The 15777-nt window shown below is 42.6% G+C and overlaps 2 protein-coding genes across 5 annotated transcripts in view; one reads left to right on the top strand and one right to left on the bottom strand.

Moving 5' to 3' along the window:
- The window catches only part of KIF19 (kinesin family member 19), a 90277-nt gene extending 77618 nt beyond the window's left edge, over positions 1-12659 (top strand). For 2 of the 4 annotated variants that reach the window (XM_042452181.1, XM_042452179.1), the window contains 6 exons: positions 1008-1162; positions 3739-3844; positions 4452-4548; positions 4970-5373; positions 6690-6849; positions 7997-12659. In XM_042452181.1, coding sequence (XP_042308115.1) covers positions 1008-1162; positions 3739-3844; positions 4452-4548; positions 4970-5373; positions 6690-6849; positions 7997-8151 — 1077 coding nt within the window. In that variant the 3' untranslated portion in view covers positions 8152-12659. The remainder of the gene's footprint in view (positions 1-1007; positions 1163-3738; positions 3845-4451; positions 4549-4969; positions 5374-6689; positions 6850-7996) is intronic. The other 2 variants (XM_042452180.1, XM_042452182.1) reach the window with 2 other exon arrangements.
- The window catches only part of BTBD17 (BTB domain containing 17), a 23599-nt gene continuing 20480 nt past the window's right edge, over positions 12659-15777 (bottom strand). The window contains exon 3 of the mRNA XM_042452183.1: positions 12659-14154. Coding sequence (XP_042308117.1) covers positions 13074-14154 — 1081 coding nt within the window. The 3' untranslated portion in view covers positions 12659-13073. The remainder of the gene's footprint in view (positions 14155-15777) is intronic.

The following is a 15777-nucleotide window of genomic DNA, read 5'->3' as shown; positions in this document are numbered from 1 at the left end:
AAGGCCGCTGTCTGGTCCCAACCTCTGACTTTTATTAAGCATTATAGGTTGGACACCAGAGCCATCCGAGACGCAGCTTTCGGGAGGGCTGTGTTGGTTTCAGGGTTGCATTGATTGCACTACTGATGATTTGTGTTTCAGAGTTTATGTACATAATGCTACTGTTTACATTCTGTTGAATGTTGGTTTGCACAAATTCTATGGACTGGTCTTGCACGACCCTTTGTTCCCCTCTCAGGTTTTGCAATGTTATTGCTGTGTTGAGTTTGTACATGAACAAAAAGACTGACTCTTCTTATGGTTCAAGGTGTTTATTGTTACAATAAATATACCCTTGGTTTACCATAGCTTTGGTTTCAGGACACTCCCTCCGCCGCATACCTAAGCTTGTCAGTCTAAACCCATTTGTATGATTCGCAGAGACCACGAAGAAGAAGGACAGGTTGCTCACCTGTAACAGTATTTCTTCGAGTGGTCATCTGCGAATACATACAAATCCCACCCGTCCATCCCCTCAGTGTCCTGCTCTTATTGGCTCTTCCATCGCCTGCTTGGCGGAAAAATTGCGGAACTGGGGAAAAGAGCGGGAAGGCAGGGGCCTTATAACGGGTGGGCGGAGTTACCGCCAAAAAGTTTCTATATGTTGCAAAGTTAACTTTGCCCAGTGATTCCAGTAGGTTCCAAGCAGCACTGCGCAGGCGCAGTAAAACCCATTTGTATGTATTCGCAGATGACCACTCGAAGAAATACTGTTACAGGTGAGCAACCTGTCCTTATCTGGCCTATTCAGTGTCAATGGAATTCAAAGCTTAACTGCCCCACACCAACTTTTATTTTTGGGCACATCATTACATTTGTGTAAACTAAAGAGGGCATAAAAATAATAAAATTTCAAGACCAGAGAAGCTGAACTTTGGGCTACTGCTGCTGTTGCCATTTTGCTTTGCTGCATTGCTTTTGCCTACAGGTGTACATTTTTCACAACATGTGTGCTGTTTATCCTTCAGGATACATCTGTGCCAAAGCTCCCCACGCTCCCAGCAGAAAGTATCTTGGACTCTGACCAAGAGAGTGTAAGGACATTGGGCTCTGAGAATCAACAGCAACCATGGCGAGATTCTCGAAGGGGCACTCTCCCACCCCTTGTTCCAGAAATGGAAAGGTAAAATCCATCTGATACCTCTAACAAGTGTGTGACTTGGGCTACAGAACATTCACTCCAGCATTTAAAAATAATGCTTATTTGAGATTACTGAATAGTTGTTTTAAACAACTTTGTGGAGATTTACGCCTCTCAGGCAGAATCAATTGCTGCTTATCCAGTGGAGGGGGGCAGGGAGGAACCACCATTTTATTTCTAGGCTTTGGCTGAAGAGCCAATAAGTTGTGTCAAACAGGTGCTGCTCAAAAAGATATCCATAGCTAAAGCCAACTAAGAGATTGAATGAATGAATGAACGAATGAATGAATGAATGTGGGTCTCCATGAAAGTCTTAAAACAGATGTTCATGGTAAGAAGACATTTTTGATATCATCAGCTGGAAAGGCTTACTGGTACCAGGGATGCTTCAGGGAAAGAACAAGTTAGTTGGGGAGGTGAGTGTAAAATGTCTCAGAAAGATGAGAATACACAGTGCGCACAAAAATTTCTGTTCTTATAGACTCGTAATGTTGGAAGGCATCTCAAGCGCCATTGGTCTGAACTCCTGCCAACAGCATAGCTAAAGCATCTGACCAGGGATTTTGTTATGGGGGTGCAGGGGTCCAAACCACACCAGATTACAACCTAAGGGGAGGTAACACCACTGCTCCCCAAATGTTTGCCTTTTGGCAGAAATTGGCTGTGACCTTCACCTGTGTTCCATTAAAACCCTGGAACTCAGCAGAAGAGATGGCATAAAGGGGGCAAGGTTCAGTGGAAAGAAAAAGGAGAGGCTTTAGGGTTTTGCTTTTTAAAAAATTGCTTTTCTTTTAAAACATCGTATCTTACCACATTTTTACTTTAATCACATGAAACTATATGAATTTAAAACTATATTGTAATCTAAAGGTATAATTTTAGCTTTGCTAGTTGTTTATGAGGTGGCTCAGCAGTAAAGATGGTGACTCTGACGAACATGAGGTCAGCAGGTCGGCAGTTCGAGACCCAAGTGCCACAGGATGGAATGAGCTCCAATCACTAGTCCCAGCTTCTGCCAACCTAGCAGTTTGAAAGCTTGTAAAAGTGCAAGTAGATAAATAGGTACCACTTTGGTAGGAATGTTAACAGTGCTCCATGCAGTCATGCTAGTCACATGACCACAAAGTCATCTTTGACAACCCTGGGTCCCTTGGCTTAGTAACGGAGAGAGGACCTCCCCCTATAGTTGGACATGACTAGACAATCATGTCAAAGGGAAAACTTTTACCTTTAGTTGTTTATGTCATAACTATTCCCATTACATTCAGCAGTATATGGGAATTATGATTTAGTACAAAATTTAGCATTAGTACAAAAAACCGTTACTAAAGATTCTGTATGTCTGGTATGGAATGTGAATGATGTGGCAATACCGTGAGTTACTGCACCAGGTAACACCAATCCTAGTGGCACCACTGATCTGATCTCCATTTAAAAACCTCCAGTAAAGGAGAGGCCACCTCCTTCTGTCAAACCAGCTCTGCCCTATTTCTAACATCCTCCATTTTCTTTCTTTCAACAGTTTCTCACACTAAGTTCATTTAGCTTCTCAGTATCTCAGTCTTATTTCACACCAGACCTACTCTCCTGTACTTTTGGATTTCCCCTTTCTGTCTTTTCCTTTTCATGGAAGATGGAACAATTTGCTTGAGAGTAAACCACCATGTTGCCAAGGCATGCAACTCTTCCGCAAGCCTATTCCACATCAAAGGAACCTTATATGAAACTGAAGTACCTGTTTATCTAGTCAGCAATTGCTGACCCTTGACTTGTACTATATTAATGCTCCTTGTCAATGCATGATGGATGTAGGAGAACTGCTATAGGGGAACTGTTGCATGGAAAAGGCTGCAAAGGTTTCCAAAAGTATGAAAAATGCTTTTGTCGTGAAGGAGGTTATCAAAACGATTGCCACTTCAGTAGCAGCAGTGTTTGTAAATGGCTACAGCCAGTTATCCATCCAGCCTGGTATTTTTGAGCTGATAGTGGATCTTTGGCTTTTCCCAAGTAGAGTCTTTTTGACAGCTTCAGTACAGAATTAAAAATTGCAGAGCTGAACCAGACATCTTTTACAAGCAAGCTGTGCATTGCAATATTGAACTACATCAGAACCATGTACGGTCTATGTGCGAAATCTGTTACTCCTGGAGAGCTGCAGTGAAGTGGTATGTGTGTGCATGTCAGTTTAAATTTTAAACCATTTTCTGTCTACATTTTGCATCTTGAACATTTGTTCCCATACTTGTATCGCCAGGTGTTGTTGAACTTTACATCTCAGAAACCCTGGACAAAAGGTCAGTGTTTCTAGGAGCTTAGTACAGCAACATCTGGGGATGCAATGTTGGGAACCACATTTCAACAACCTCACTCTGACAACACTAGAAAGCAAAATTTTCAGATTTAAAGAAGAGGTGGAGAAAGTTTTTCTGTCCTCACATCCTACAAAAATCTTACACTGTCTTGCAGCAGCAATGAGTGCCTGTTTCTAAAGCATTTTTTCAGCCCAGGCTTCAGGCTCTATTGTTAACAAGCTGTCTTTCTGTCTCTCTTCTCAACAGTGAAGCAAATCAAGTGTTCAAGACCAGTCCTCGGGCCCGGCAAATCAAGAATTCAGCAGTAGTGACACCACCTCCTATCCATATCAATGGCGTGATAAGTCAAGAGGTGTGAACAATAGGGAAGGAGTAGCTTGAGACAGAAAGGAGATGTATGGGCATTCCTAATCACTTAAGGGAGAGTATTTCCTAGTGGATAGGGTTCCACAAAGATCTCTAGTTACATAGCACAACCTTGTTTACAGAAGAGCATGCTAAGCTGAAAGATGAGAAACTTCACCAAGCATTAAGCAGTGTGATTGTGAAGGAATACGCATATTTTGAAAGCTGCACTAGTGATATCATGCTGGGAGAGAACATAGGAATACAAATGAGGGGTGGCTTCAAAGTTTTGGAGAACATTAGGCCAGAAGGCACTTGTCCTTGTCATTTAAGACTGAAAGCTGAATTTTGCTTTAGCATGGATGGCCGAACAGTGTTTCCCCCACTCAACCCTGAGGGAAGCAGACCTGTTTAGGAGATCAGGACTAACCATGGGGCACCCACACAGGGGAACAGTTAGGAGAAACAGGAAGGAATAATTATTGGGAAGGCTCCTGCCCATGCCATCCTGCTGCTTGATGTGGTTGTCCAACTCTCCCTAATGGTAGGGCCAATCCTATTATAGGAAATTGTTCTGTCTTGATTTGACTTGACTTGACTGTCCTTCTTCACAGTATGCAGCCCGGGTGAGTCTAGTTAGCTTGGGTAGCCAGCGAAACTCCTCTCCTGACAGCAGCGATCACTGTTCAGATGTCATCCCGAAACGTGGAGGTAACTAGAGATATAAACAGTAACCTTTCCCTTGTGGCCTACTTTGCCTGTTCTCATTCATGTCACAAATTGAGAGAAGCTGAGACAAATTGCCTTAGAGAGATAGCACTGTTGTGTCCCTGCCCTCCATAATGAGTGTGGATGGGTGATGATTTGCATTTTAGCTCACTTATTTACCAGAATGTACTCAAATTAACAAAATCCAAGCACCAGTTTTTCCATATATAATTATGAGATGTGAGGGGAGGACATTCTACCATGTTTCTGATTCATTCTGGCCTTTCTAACTTCTTAATCTCAGTACCCAAATCTGGACTAAGGAAGCATGAAATGAAAGTGCATTTGGTAAATGAGAATGCCAATGTATTTGGTATTTTTAAAAAGTTGCACTCTTTTTTTGGGCACATCCCTCCTCCCTTAGCAGAGCGCAAGGAAATAGTGACTGGTACGAAGAGCATTGCTGTGAAGGCTGCCCGGCGGCGCTCCCGAGTGCTGGAATCGGACCGGCTCAACCTGCTGGAGCCAGCTAAGGAGCACAGTAGCCTGTCCCTCCACTCTCTGAGCGAGAGTGAGGGCCCTTTGAGTCGTGAGACCCCAGCCCTTGGTCAGCCACCTAGCCCCAGCCTGCAACATGCCATCAGCGAGGACAACTTGTCAACCAGCACCGGTGAGACTGTACCAAAAAGGAATATTCCAAGGCGCTCCCCTAGACCCTGGCTTCGGGTTAGCAAAAAGGGAAGCAAGAAGCTTGAGAAGAGAGAGGAATCACTGGAGGCCAAGAGGAGAAAGCGGAGGTCACGATCCTTTGAGGTCACTGGCCACAGGGTATGTCTTCATGGTCCCACAATTACAACTGTGTGGAATTGGGGTTTTCTAGTCAATCGGAGTCAAATGAGATCACTACCTGATTGCTTATTGCTAGTTAGTTCTGGACAGAGCTTGGAAACCTTCCTCTTTTTTTTGGTCCATGACTGTCAAAATCCCTCTGTGCACTCTTCCCGACCATCCAACTTACTGGCCATCAGCTGGAGAACAGATTGCTTGTTTTCTCTGCTATAACCTCTTCTATCCTTCTCTTAGCAGAATAATTCCAGGCAGGGAGAGTCTTTAACATCTCCCTCCATTCTCTTCAGCTATCCTGCTCAAGATTTCTGCCTGCTATTAGCAGAAAGAAAACAGTGATATTGATTAGGATTGTTTGTAGAACAGATCGTTTTTTTGGGAGGAGGGAATGAAAGCTTCCCCCAGCAAATCTCAAGATTTCTAGTTCCCCTGGTGTTCTGTTCTCGGAAGGAAACAGTCATCATCGTATCATTGCCAAAACTGCTGCAGGAAGGGGGAATTCAGTCTTCTTCCTGCCACATTCTGAAGATTGCTGTGGCAGGAAGTGTGTGTTTCTGTGTAAAAGAATATGTGTGAATGCACATGGGAATGTATGTGATATTTACTTTTTTGTGCATGGATATGAGTGTTTGTGTTTATGCTTGCATGTGTACCTCTTAAGTTACTGTCTGCTACTGCATGGAATGCCCTTTCCATCTGTCAGAGATGCTTTGATTTAATTTCCTGCATGGCAGGGGGTTGGACTGGATGGCCCTTGCAGTCTCTTCCAGCTCTATGATTTTATGATTCCTGGAGTAGCTCGCCATCCCTGGTGTACAGAAACAATCCCTCCACAGAAAACCATAAGGATTCCTGTAGTACTTAAAAGACAAGCAGCTTTCATTGAAAGGGAAACCTCTCCTACTATGTTTCAAATCAGAAAGCTCACCTTTCAGACACATGACTAGCACAGATTTCTGCTGCTACCTCTTTTTACTGCTAGTAGACTGCTACTAACTCTCCATTTTCAAATCCTCCCCACACATGTGTCTTATGTTTTGTTGTTGATGTCAACTGCCCTCGAGTTGATTTCAACTCATGGTGACCCTGTAGATGACATACCTCCAAAAAAACCTGTCCTTCGCTGCCCTGCTTAGTTCTTGAAAACCCATACCCATTGCTAATAAAAGAGATTTCCTACCCATGAGGCATATTCCTAATCTATATGTGTCTTACAATGGTCATTGGCCAAAAGCAATAAAGTGTGGGTGTATGTAATCTATATGTGTCCCCCTACCCATCTCTCACATCTTATACAGCTCCCATGTCCAAAAAACAATGCTGTCTGCCGGCATCCACTAGAAAGCAGTTCTGAGCATAAGATTATGGCAGCAGGAGGGATGCACAACATGCAAAGCATTGGAAAAGCTGCAGGACAGTTTTCTAGAGTGAAGCTTCTGCCGGCACAACCATTCACAGGTAAATGAAGGATGCATAATCTTGCTGTTAATTGCTGTTATTTCCCATTATAGTAAAGTTTATGTGATGTACAGCAGAGTGGTTGGGTGTCAACGCTTAATGAAAAACATGTTCTCCATCTGCATTTATACAATCCCATTTTAATGTATCTGTAATAAACAACACACTTGAAGGCAGGAAAGTGGCAGGGATAGAAAAATTGTATCGAAGGCCCCCGGCCGGGGGGGGGATCCTAATTATTGGCAACCTTAATGCAAACCTATCATGGGGTTTTCTTGGCAAGATTTTTCAGAGGGGGTTACCATTGCCTTCTTCTAAGGCTGAGAGAGTGTGACTTGCTCAAGGTCTCACAGTGGGTTTACATGGCCGTGTGGGCATTTGAACCTAGTCTCCCAAAGTCTTAGTCCAACACTCAAACCACTACATCACACTGGCTCTCTTCTCTGGCATACTGGTGTGAAAATCAGTGTAAGTATGAGTATTTCCAAGGGGAGAAATGTCTAGCACAACTAGCCAAAAAGCACTGTGCAGTTATTGTACTTTCTCCTCCTTAATGGATTGGGGGAAAGATGAAGGAAATAGCAGGAAAAAGTAGGAAGCTTCCAAATGGAAGATGAGAGTATCTGAACCTTTGTAAAATTTTGTGACTTAGGCAGGGCATCTCCACAATAAAAGCCAATGTCATGAAGGAATATGAGGAACTGAGACATACTATAGTGCAAGGACTGGCAACTGCAGTGAAGTACAGTTTGTACTCCTGAGCTGTCCTCTGTACAGTCTGTACTCCTGAGCTGTCCTCTGCATTGTCAGTCAAAAATTGGCCAGAAATGCAACCCAGAAATAGGTGGAAATCTACTTCCACTTTTCACTTCCTGTATTTTCAGCTTCTTTCTACCCCCCCTTTTTTTTTTTTCCTTTTTAGGTAGAAAAGCAAGCTTCCACACATCTTTGTGGGCTACCTCCAGCAATTTTCTCTCATTTTTTTAAAAAAATGAACCTCTGTGGGTTTTGGGGAGGTGGGAGTACTTGAGGGCTTCAGTAAAAGAGATTTGGAGATACTTTGCCCACCACTCTGATATTGGTTGTAGCTTTGGTTATGATGTGAACACATATGGATTCTCATTCTTTTTCTGTTCTTGCCCTTAAGGCCCCACTGAGGCCTCCTTTCTCTCTGTTGTCTCCAGCCAAGCTGGTATAACCAAGAAAACCTCCCAGCTCAGCCAGCGCCCACTACGCCTGAATTGTGTTGCAGTGCATGGTACCAATCCACATGGCAAGGATGGTGTGACTCAGCAATGCTGAAGACAGAGGACATTCAGAGGCAGGCTGAGAAGCTCCATTTGCTGCCCAGTCAGGAGGCAAAGTAGCCAGAGGCACTGTGGGAAGATAACTTACTGCAGAAATGGCTGCCATAACTCAAGGAAAGCTCCCAAAGGATTATCTGGTTGGTTTGTATGTATTCCTGTCTTGCTACAGAAATCCTGTCAACCATGGGACTGGATCCTACTCCAGACTGAAATAGGTAATTCTCTGGATGGGCATAAATAAATACAATACCAACAGCATCTGGTGCTATAACCTGGGTGGAATTGAAGGACCCCTTGTACTGAAGGGAGAAGTATCTATTTTCAGTGGAAGCACCTTGCAGAGTCTGCATTACACCTTTCTTAGACAAGAACAGAGTGTCACAGCATTTGTGTGGACCCCTGCTTTGAGATAAGTCACCAGGTGTGCTGTGTGGTTGCAATATTTTTGTCTCGCTCTAAGGAGTGAAATACATTTCAAGTAAATGTGAATTTTTTCAACTGACATCTGTCCAGAACATCCCTTAGAGCAGAAAGAAGTAACAGCTGAAGGCACACAGTTTCAGCTCATGATAATGGGAATAGTGAAAGCAATTTTATACCCCCAGTCTGGTTGTCCCTCTTCTATGGGGATGTGGGGGGTCACAAAGGGGCTCCTTGCTAACCAGTCTTACTTAAACAAAAAGATTGTACAGTTCTTTGAGGTGGCATAGAGGTTCTGATGAGCCTGCCAGTATGTTGGTTGCCATAAAGTTTCCTTCAAAAGTAAGTCATCAGAAGTGCTAGCAAATGGCTCTAAATAGTATGTGTGGTGGAGGTTTGTATATCTGCTGAGTTAATATATTCTGAAAATCCTGTTTGACCGCCTGTATTCTTTTCTGCTTACCCTAAGTTGCAGTGTCTGCATTCCTGCCAGATGCTTGATGCTCCAGATCTAGCTATCTAAGGTCACTCTGGGTGGGCTTAAAGTAGGACTACACGGGCTTTTATACATTAGTAGACTCCCAACCATTCAAATAGCTATTTCCAGCATATCACTCATTCTCTTCCTACCCATTTTGACCACCATAGTTTCACACACTAGATCCTGCTACCTATGTCATCGCTCCCTTCTAAAGACGTTTATTAATCTTTTCTTTCTATTCCTTCTAATTGGGCCTCTTCCATTCCCTCTTTCATGTAACTATTGCTATACATAAAAGAGAAATATGAAATGAAGAAGAGGCAGCCATTTATGTCCTGTACTTGAGGATAATTTGACAGATTTGGGGACACCTTACCCTCTCAAATTACTCATATTGTAGAACTGTTATTCTTAACAAACAATGTAGCTGCCCTAGAATCACCTCCGCCTACTTGTTTCTTTTCCAAAAGGTGTTAAATTACTTTTCATTTCTGAAGCAGGATTTTTCACACCAGTATTTCAGGAGTGCAATAAAGGCAAAATATTTTTAACTTGCCAAACTTGAGGATAAACTGAAATTAGACTTGTAAACTTTAATTATCCACTCTCTTTGGACTTATTATGGTCTTAGACTTGGGTTACATAGAATACCAGCACCTGACATCCCACAGATAAATATGTGCCATGGCCTGTGTTCACATAGCACTGTACACAGTCCATGTTTTATGATACTATGCTGGCATATCTACGGTGTATGTCCTACACTAGCCACCTAAGGATGCTTTAGAAATCTTTAGCCCAATGTTCATCCCATATACTTATCTTCTTGTCAGGGCTGTATTAAACATATACTGTATTATACATATACAGGACTGTGTTATACATATACAACTTATTTCAGAAAAAGTGCAAAATAAAGGCAAATAGCATTTTTATGACTAGCACACATGCAGAGTTCTTGGCAACCTTTTCCCACATACTGTACATATTTCATGTATACTAATTTAGTAATACAACAGCTCCTTCTCTTAATACCAAACTGGGTAAGATGAAGGGTAATGTACTTTTGTTTTAAATTGCAAATGCAAGTGAAGACAGAGAAGGAGTTTGCTTCTGGCTGCAGGAGGGGATGCAAATATTTCCCCACATACCCTCAGTGCCATTTTTCCAGTTGCAATGACATGGTGATTGCTCCTGTGTACCCTGTAGGCCAAAATCCAAGGATCAACCCAAAAGGATACTTGTGGTGCCATGGGAAGGGATTGATGCCCACTTTCCCCAGCACTTTCGTTCTAATCTGCTTCCTTCCCCACCTGTGGCTCCATGCTTCATTTTTTTGTTATGTAAAACGAAAAAGTGGGCCAGCCAGTCCTGGCCTGTAGTGCCATGATTAGGCAAATAATATTACTGGGGGGGGGGGGGCGCTACTGCTGAGAGAATAACAACTTGCTTAGCAAATTTATGGCACAGTTGAGATCTGAAATCAGGCTTCCATACTATGCTCTTTTCCACTGTGTGAATTTCGTCTTGAGTCATCTTGATGCCCGCTAGGCTCCCAGCTATACATATCTTGTGAGCAAAAGTTGCCATGATTAATCACATGCCACATGTTAGTGATGCTGTTCACATTTATTAGGTACTGTTGTAATGTGTGAGCTGATCTTTAAAATGAGCCTGGCCATCAGTTACATAATATGGAGATGGTTCAAGTGGTTGCCATTAGCATACAGGTACCCGTGGCTTGTGGGAGCAAATACTGCTAACAGCAATGCACTGGTATGATCAAAGCATTTGGTAGCGATATTTCTAAACAGTATATACACATAATTTGGACCATGGTTGGTGAAAAGGTTCTTGTTTCAAATGCATGGTTAGGATGCTGGGGAATTTTATTTTGCAGTTGGGATTGCTTGTACAACTAGTGGAAAGTGTTTCAGGCTACTGTTATGTAGAAAGGAGCATGTGTATATGTACAAAGGTTTGCCCAAGTAACTATCTTTGGCTGGTTGGTGGCCCTTCCAGACAGGTACCCCACTTTTAAAAGCTGTATCTATCTAATGTGTTGAAACTACAGGAAATACTAGTAACTGAATGTTCTACCTCTATCTCTCTTGTAAGGTTAGGGAAGCTTCACAGCTGAGATCTCATGCTGTCACAATTTTAACTAATATCTGTTAATATTCCTATTTACTTTCAGCATATATAGCTCTTTGTTTATCCATGTAATATTCCCCTTAATAATTATCCATCTGTACTGCTGACTTCTACAAGCCCATTTTCATTAAATTACAAATGTTTCCTCTGGTACAGCATAAACTTATTGCAGTTTAACTATGACACTCTCTCACACCACCACTAGAAGCAATAAACAGTAGCTTTTGAATCAATGCATTACATTTTGCTCACAGTGCATGCAGGATGCAGTTATTCCCCACTCCTAGAACTTTTTGTGGCCTGATAAAATTTTTCAAGAGAATTTTCTTTTACAAAACATGTAACATACCAAACCAGTGGTGCAAACTTGAAGCATTAAAGTGAATAAATGGAAGACAAAAGCATTATATGAGGAAAGAGGAAATTCTGAAAAAAGAAGAGCAGGATGTTATAGGAGGAGTTAAAGCTAGGACAGAAACATTGATAGGGCTGATACGCAGAAGTGAAGCTTAAGCAAAAGACCATGAAATCTCCTGAGAGGTATCCAAGATGAGTACATTGCAAGCAAAACTGGAAAGCCATTAGTATCTCAAAATAACACCATGCGATACTGCAACATGTTACCTGTTTTTTTATTCAGAAATCTGCAGGGAACAGCACAAACCCCATATTTCTACCTACCCCATAGTCTGCAACCTATGTAGTCATTATAACCTGCTCGTCCTCTCCTCCAGTTTCAACTGAGGTCACAACCACTGTTATAGAGTCTGCTGGATCCATTCTTCTTTCCCAGTTATTATTGTGTTATCCTTGATATTAAGAATCTGTTCATATGTTGGGAGTCATAGCTGGAACACAAAGAAAATCTGCAAGGTTCTAGTGATAAGAGACAGCCATTACAAGAGGACAATATTTTTAGAGTGTTCAAGGTGATCTAACAGCATTATGATTGCTACATCTGTTCACCTGACCATCATTCCTGATAAAAATGTTTCTGCAGATTTTTTTTAAAAACATTTTTATTTATTTATTTGATTGGTCTTTCAAAGTTGGCAGAATCCACATGGCCATATAGAACAGTGGAACTAAAAGAACTGGTTATAGGCATTCACCAAAGGCAGCAATGTCATTTTCAGCACTTAAGAACTATTGCCTCTAGCTCAAATTTGTGTAGGAAAAGTAAGATTCCATGATAAAGAGAAGCTCTGTTCTATTCACATACAGCAAGTTCTTTCCCTTGAAGATCCCTCCAGCTGTTAGATATGTACTAGAGGTGTCTTGAGAGATCTGGATGTATCAACTAATGAGAGAGACTAGAACTAATGAACTTTAATATTATCCTAAGGAACTTTTTCTACACAGTGCTCCTCCTTTGTCTACATCTGTCAGCTTCCAATAATCCTATGGGACTACAATCCCAGGCAAGACATGGAATGCTTAGGGCAGATTCTTATGTGGTCAGGGATCCTAAAGTCTTTCTAGGAGGTTATTTTTGAGAATGACCTAATCCCAAACACGACTGAGGTTCCTTCATTCTACCAGAGGTCCTTAAAATAAGATAGAAAGGAGCTAAACATAAGCAATAGAAACAGCTAAACATCTCCACCCTCCCATGATCTTAAGTGTTTTCATTCCCCATCTATTAAAAATAATCCCCAGATTTGCAGGTCAAAAAATTATTTTTATGCAAGAAGCATTTCAAACCTCTCCAAAGAGGTTGCTCTGGTATACACAGCAAGATGACAGAGCCAGCGTCAGTCAGTTTTGTAACTGGAGGCAGAATCATTGCTGTTCTTCGATACAAACCAGTAATCCCTCCCTTGGCCTTGTTCTGCTGTTCCTCTTGCCCCCACAACTCTCTTCTACTTCTTGACCTTGATTAGTGAATGGTAGACTGGCTTAACGATGATATGCAGATGCAGAGAGTTGTCAATGAGGTATTCAGAGGTGCGCTTCTGCAAGTCGGCGTGTACCAGGAAATCGGCCACTTCATCAGTGCTCTGGTGGAAGCTATAGGCATGTTTGACAAAGACTTTCCCCTGCTGCCTAACACCCACCAAAATGGTCTTCTGGAAACTGACACCAGCAAAGTCAGAGCTTGTTGTGGCTGGAGTGATAACCAGGCGGGGACGGCCATCTTCAATCTTGATCGACTGTATGGCCCCAGAGACAGAATCTGAGTAGACAGGACGTAGGCTGACTGGGAGCCAGCGGGGAGAGAATAAGACATTCCACGTCACCCGTTTGGCAGAGTCATGGTTGCTGGGCCCCAACTGGGTCTGGAAACTGGTACTACGATCATCTCGGGCTGGGTTGTTGATGACCCACTGGGAACCCCAAGAAGTGGAGAGGTAGTTGCGGGGCAGGAACATACTGCAGTTGACATCAAAGTATTTGGCAAAGTGGATTGGGGAAGCAGAATGGAACTGAAAGGCTTGGAAGAGGAGGTCTTGCACGGCACTGTAGTGCTTCACCATCACTGGAGACTGCTTCTGCAAGTGAAAGAGGTGGCTGGGGGAGATCATGGGGTAGCGCAGGGATCTCAGCATTTTTTCTACTACAGGATCCTCAGGCTGGTGGGTGGCAACCCACTCCTCTACAGCTGTGTAGAGCTCCAACTCACTCTGCAGAACCAAGTCGGATCGTTCAAGCAAGAGGAGCAGCAAATCTAAGCTGACAGAGGCCCACTCGGCACTGCCCATCACAGCAGAGAGATTCCAGGCCAGGAACTGGAGGCAGCTTTCCTGCAGAGCTTCATCGCCAATTCTCACTGCATAGTGGTACCAGCCCACCACATGGCCCTGATTTGACTCACTGGCCAGGCGGCTCTTCATATACTCGGCCACCCCACGCTGCAAGCTGGAGACACGGTATTTGCTAGCTAGTCGGTGAAGTGGAATGGCCTGGTGAAGGAGTATGGAGATCTCACCACAGTACAAATACCTAGAAAATGGGTAGAGGTGGAGGGAGAGTTTATATTGAACATTTTTCATCACATGTGGTTCAATAACATGCTCACTGTTTTCAAAGAGAGTTCTGTTAGTCTGTTTCAGCATAAAAAGAGAAGAGGGAGGGGTGAAAAAAGGGAGTCAGCATGGTGTAGTGATTTAAATATTGGATCGGGACTCCTGGAGATCAGACTGTGAATCGCTGCTCAGTCCTAGAAAGCCACTGGGTAACTTGGACAAGTCACACTTTCTCGGTCTCAGAGAAAAGCAATGGCAAGCCTCTTCTGAATCTTGATAGGTTTGCCTTAGCGTCATCATAAATTTCACATTACATGAAGGCACACAACAACAATTCCAATAAAAAGGAATCTAGCAGCACCTTTTAAGACTGATTTATTCTAGCATACATTTTTCTGGATATTAATCCAGGATTGATATCCACAAAAAGTCATGCAAGAATAAATCAGTTTTAAAAGGTGCTGCTAGATTCCCTCCCCCCCTTTTTTTTTTTTTTTTGGATCATGCACCTCTTCCATGGCATACAACATCAGGATTTTCCTATGGCATAGCCTATAGTCTTTATATCCCAAGAAAGGGGTAGACAACTGAGCAGGCGATAAGGGCCATTTCCACACACACCTCCAAGACACACACATCCCCAATGGGCCACAGCAGCACTATTAGCATGGGTTTTCAACTCAAAATCTGCTATTGGAGGTGAGGAAGGGACTTTTTTGCATTTTGATGAGGTAGTGGAAGGTGAGGAAGCCCAATTGCCACATTTTTGTGCAAGTTTGGAAATTCTTGTGTCAGTTTTGGCCCAAACAATCAGAATTTTTGTATTGGTGCATTTGGAGCCCAGTCACAAAACGGGCTAGGCACTGCATGCAACCCAAAGACAGTTTGTGGGTCACACTTTCTATGGCCCTGACCTAAAGTCACAAGATTTATTGTCAGAGTCATGGAAATTTCTCAGCTGTTTGAAAGAAAGGTGCCATTATCTACTTGTCGGTCTCATGTATAAGCTGAGGACAGGTTTAGGAGGTCAAAACTATGGGATTTGCTATGACCCATGGATATCAAGGGTAAAACTTAGGTGCATGTAACAAAGGATGTAAAGCAATGGAAAAGGATGCCAAAGAACTTACAGAATTTGGCAGGCATAACTATTTGTGCTCACCCTAAAGGCTGGATGGATGGGGAGGGAACTATGGTAAATGGTGACAGTGTGATGTGTGGGGGAAGCTATCAGACACAGGGAATAAGTTCAAAAAAGCTTTTAGCCATTCAGTGCAGAGAAGGGGATGATTCATTTTTTTTATCAAAGTTAAGGTGTAATGTTAACTTTTATCAAAAAAGAAACCAGACCCTTCTCAGTAAGTCAACCCAAATTTTTAGTAAATTTTTAAACTAAAATTTCTCTCCTTATATACACAAGTACATACACAAGTTCTAACTTCATATACAGTGGATCCTTGTTATACGCTGGGGTTTGGTTCCAAGATCCCCCGTGTATAACAAAATCCGTGTATGCTCAAGTCCCATTAAGTATAATGGCATAGCAAAATGGTGTCCCTAATAAAAAATGGAACATCAAGGTAAATTTATACTTTTTTGG

Source organism: Sceloporus undulatus, chromosome 2 (genome assembly GCF_019175285.1).
Source record: "Sceloporus undulatus isolate JIND9_A2432 ecotype Alabama chromosome 2, SceUnd_v1.1, whole genome shotgun sequence".
Classification (NCBI taxonomy): domain Eukaryota; kingdom Metazoa; phylum Chordata; class Lepidosauria; order Squamata; family Phrynosomatidae; genus Sceloporus; species Sceloporus undulatus.
Note: the sequence above shows the minus strand (reverse complement) of the source record. Positions and strands in the feature narration are given on the sequence as shown.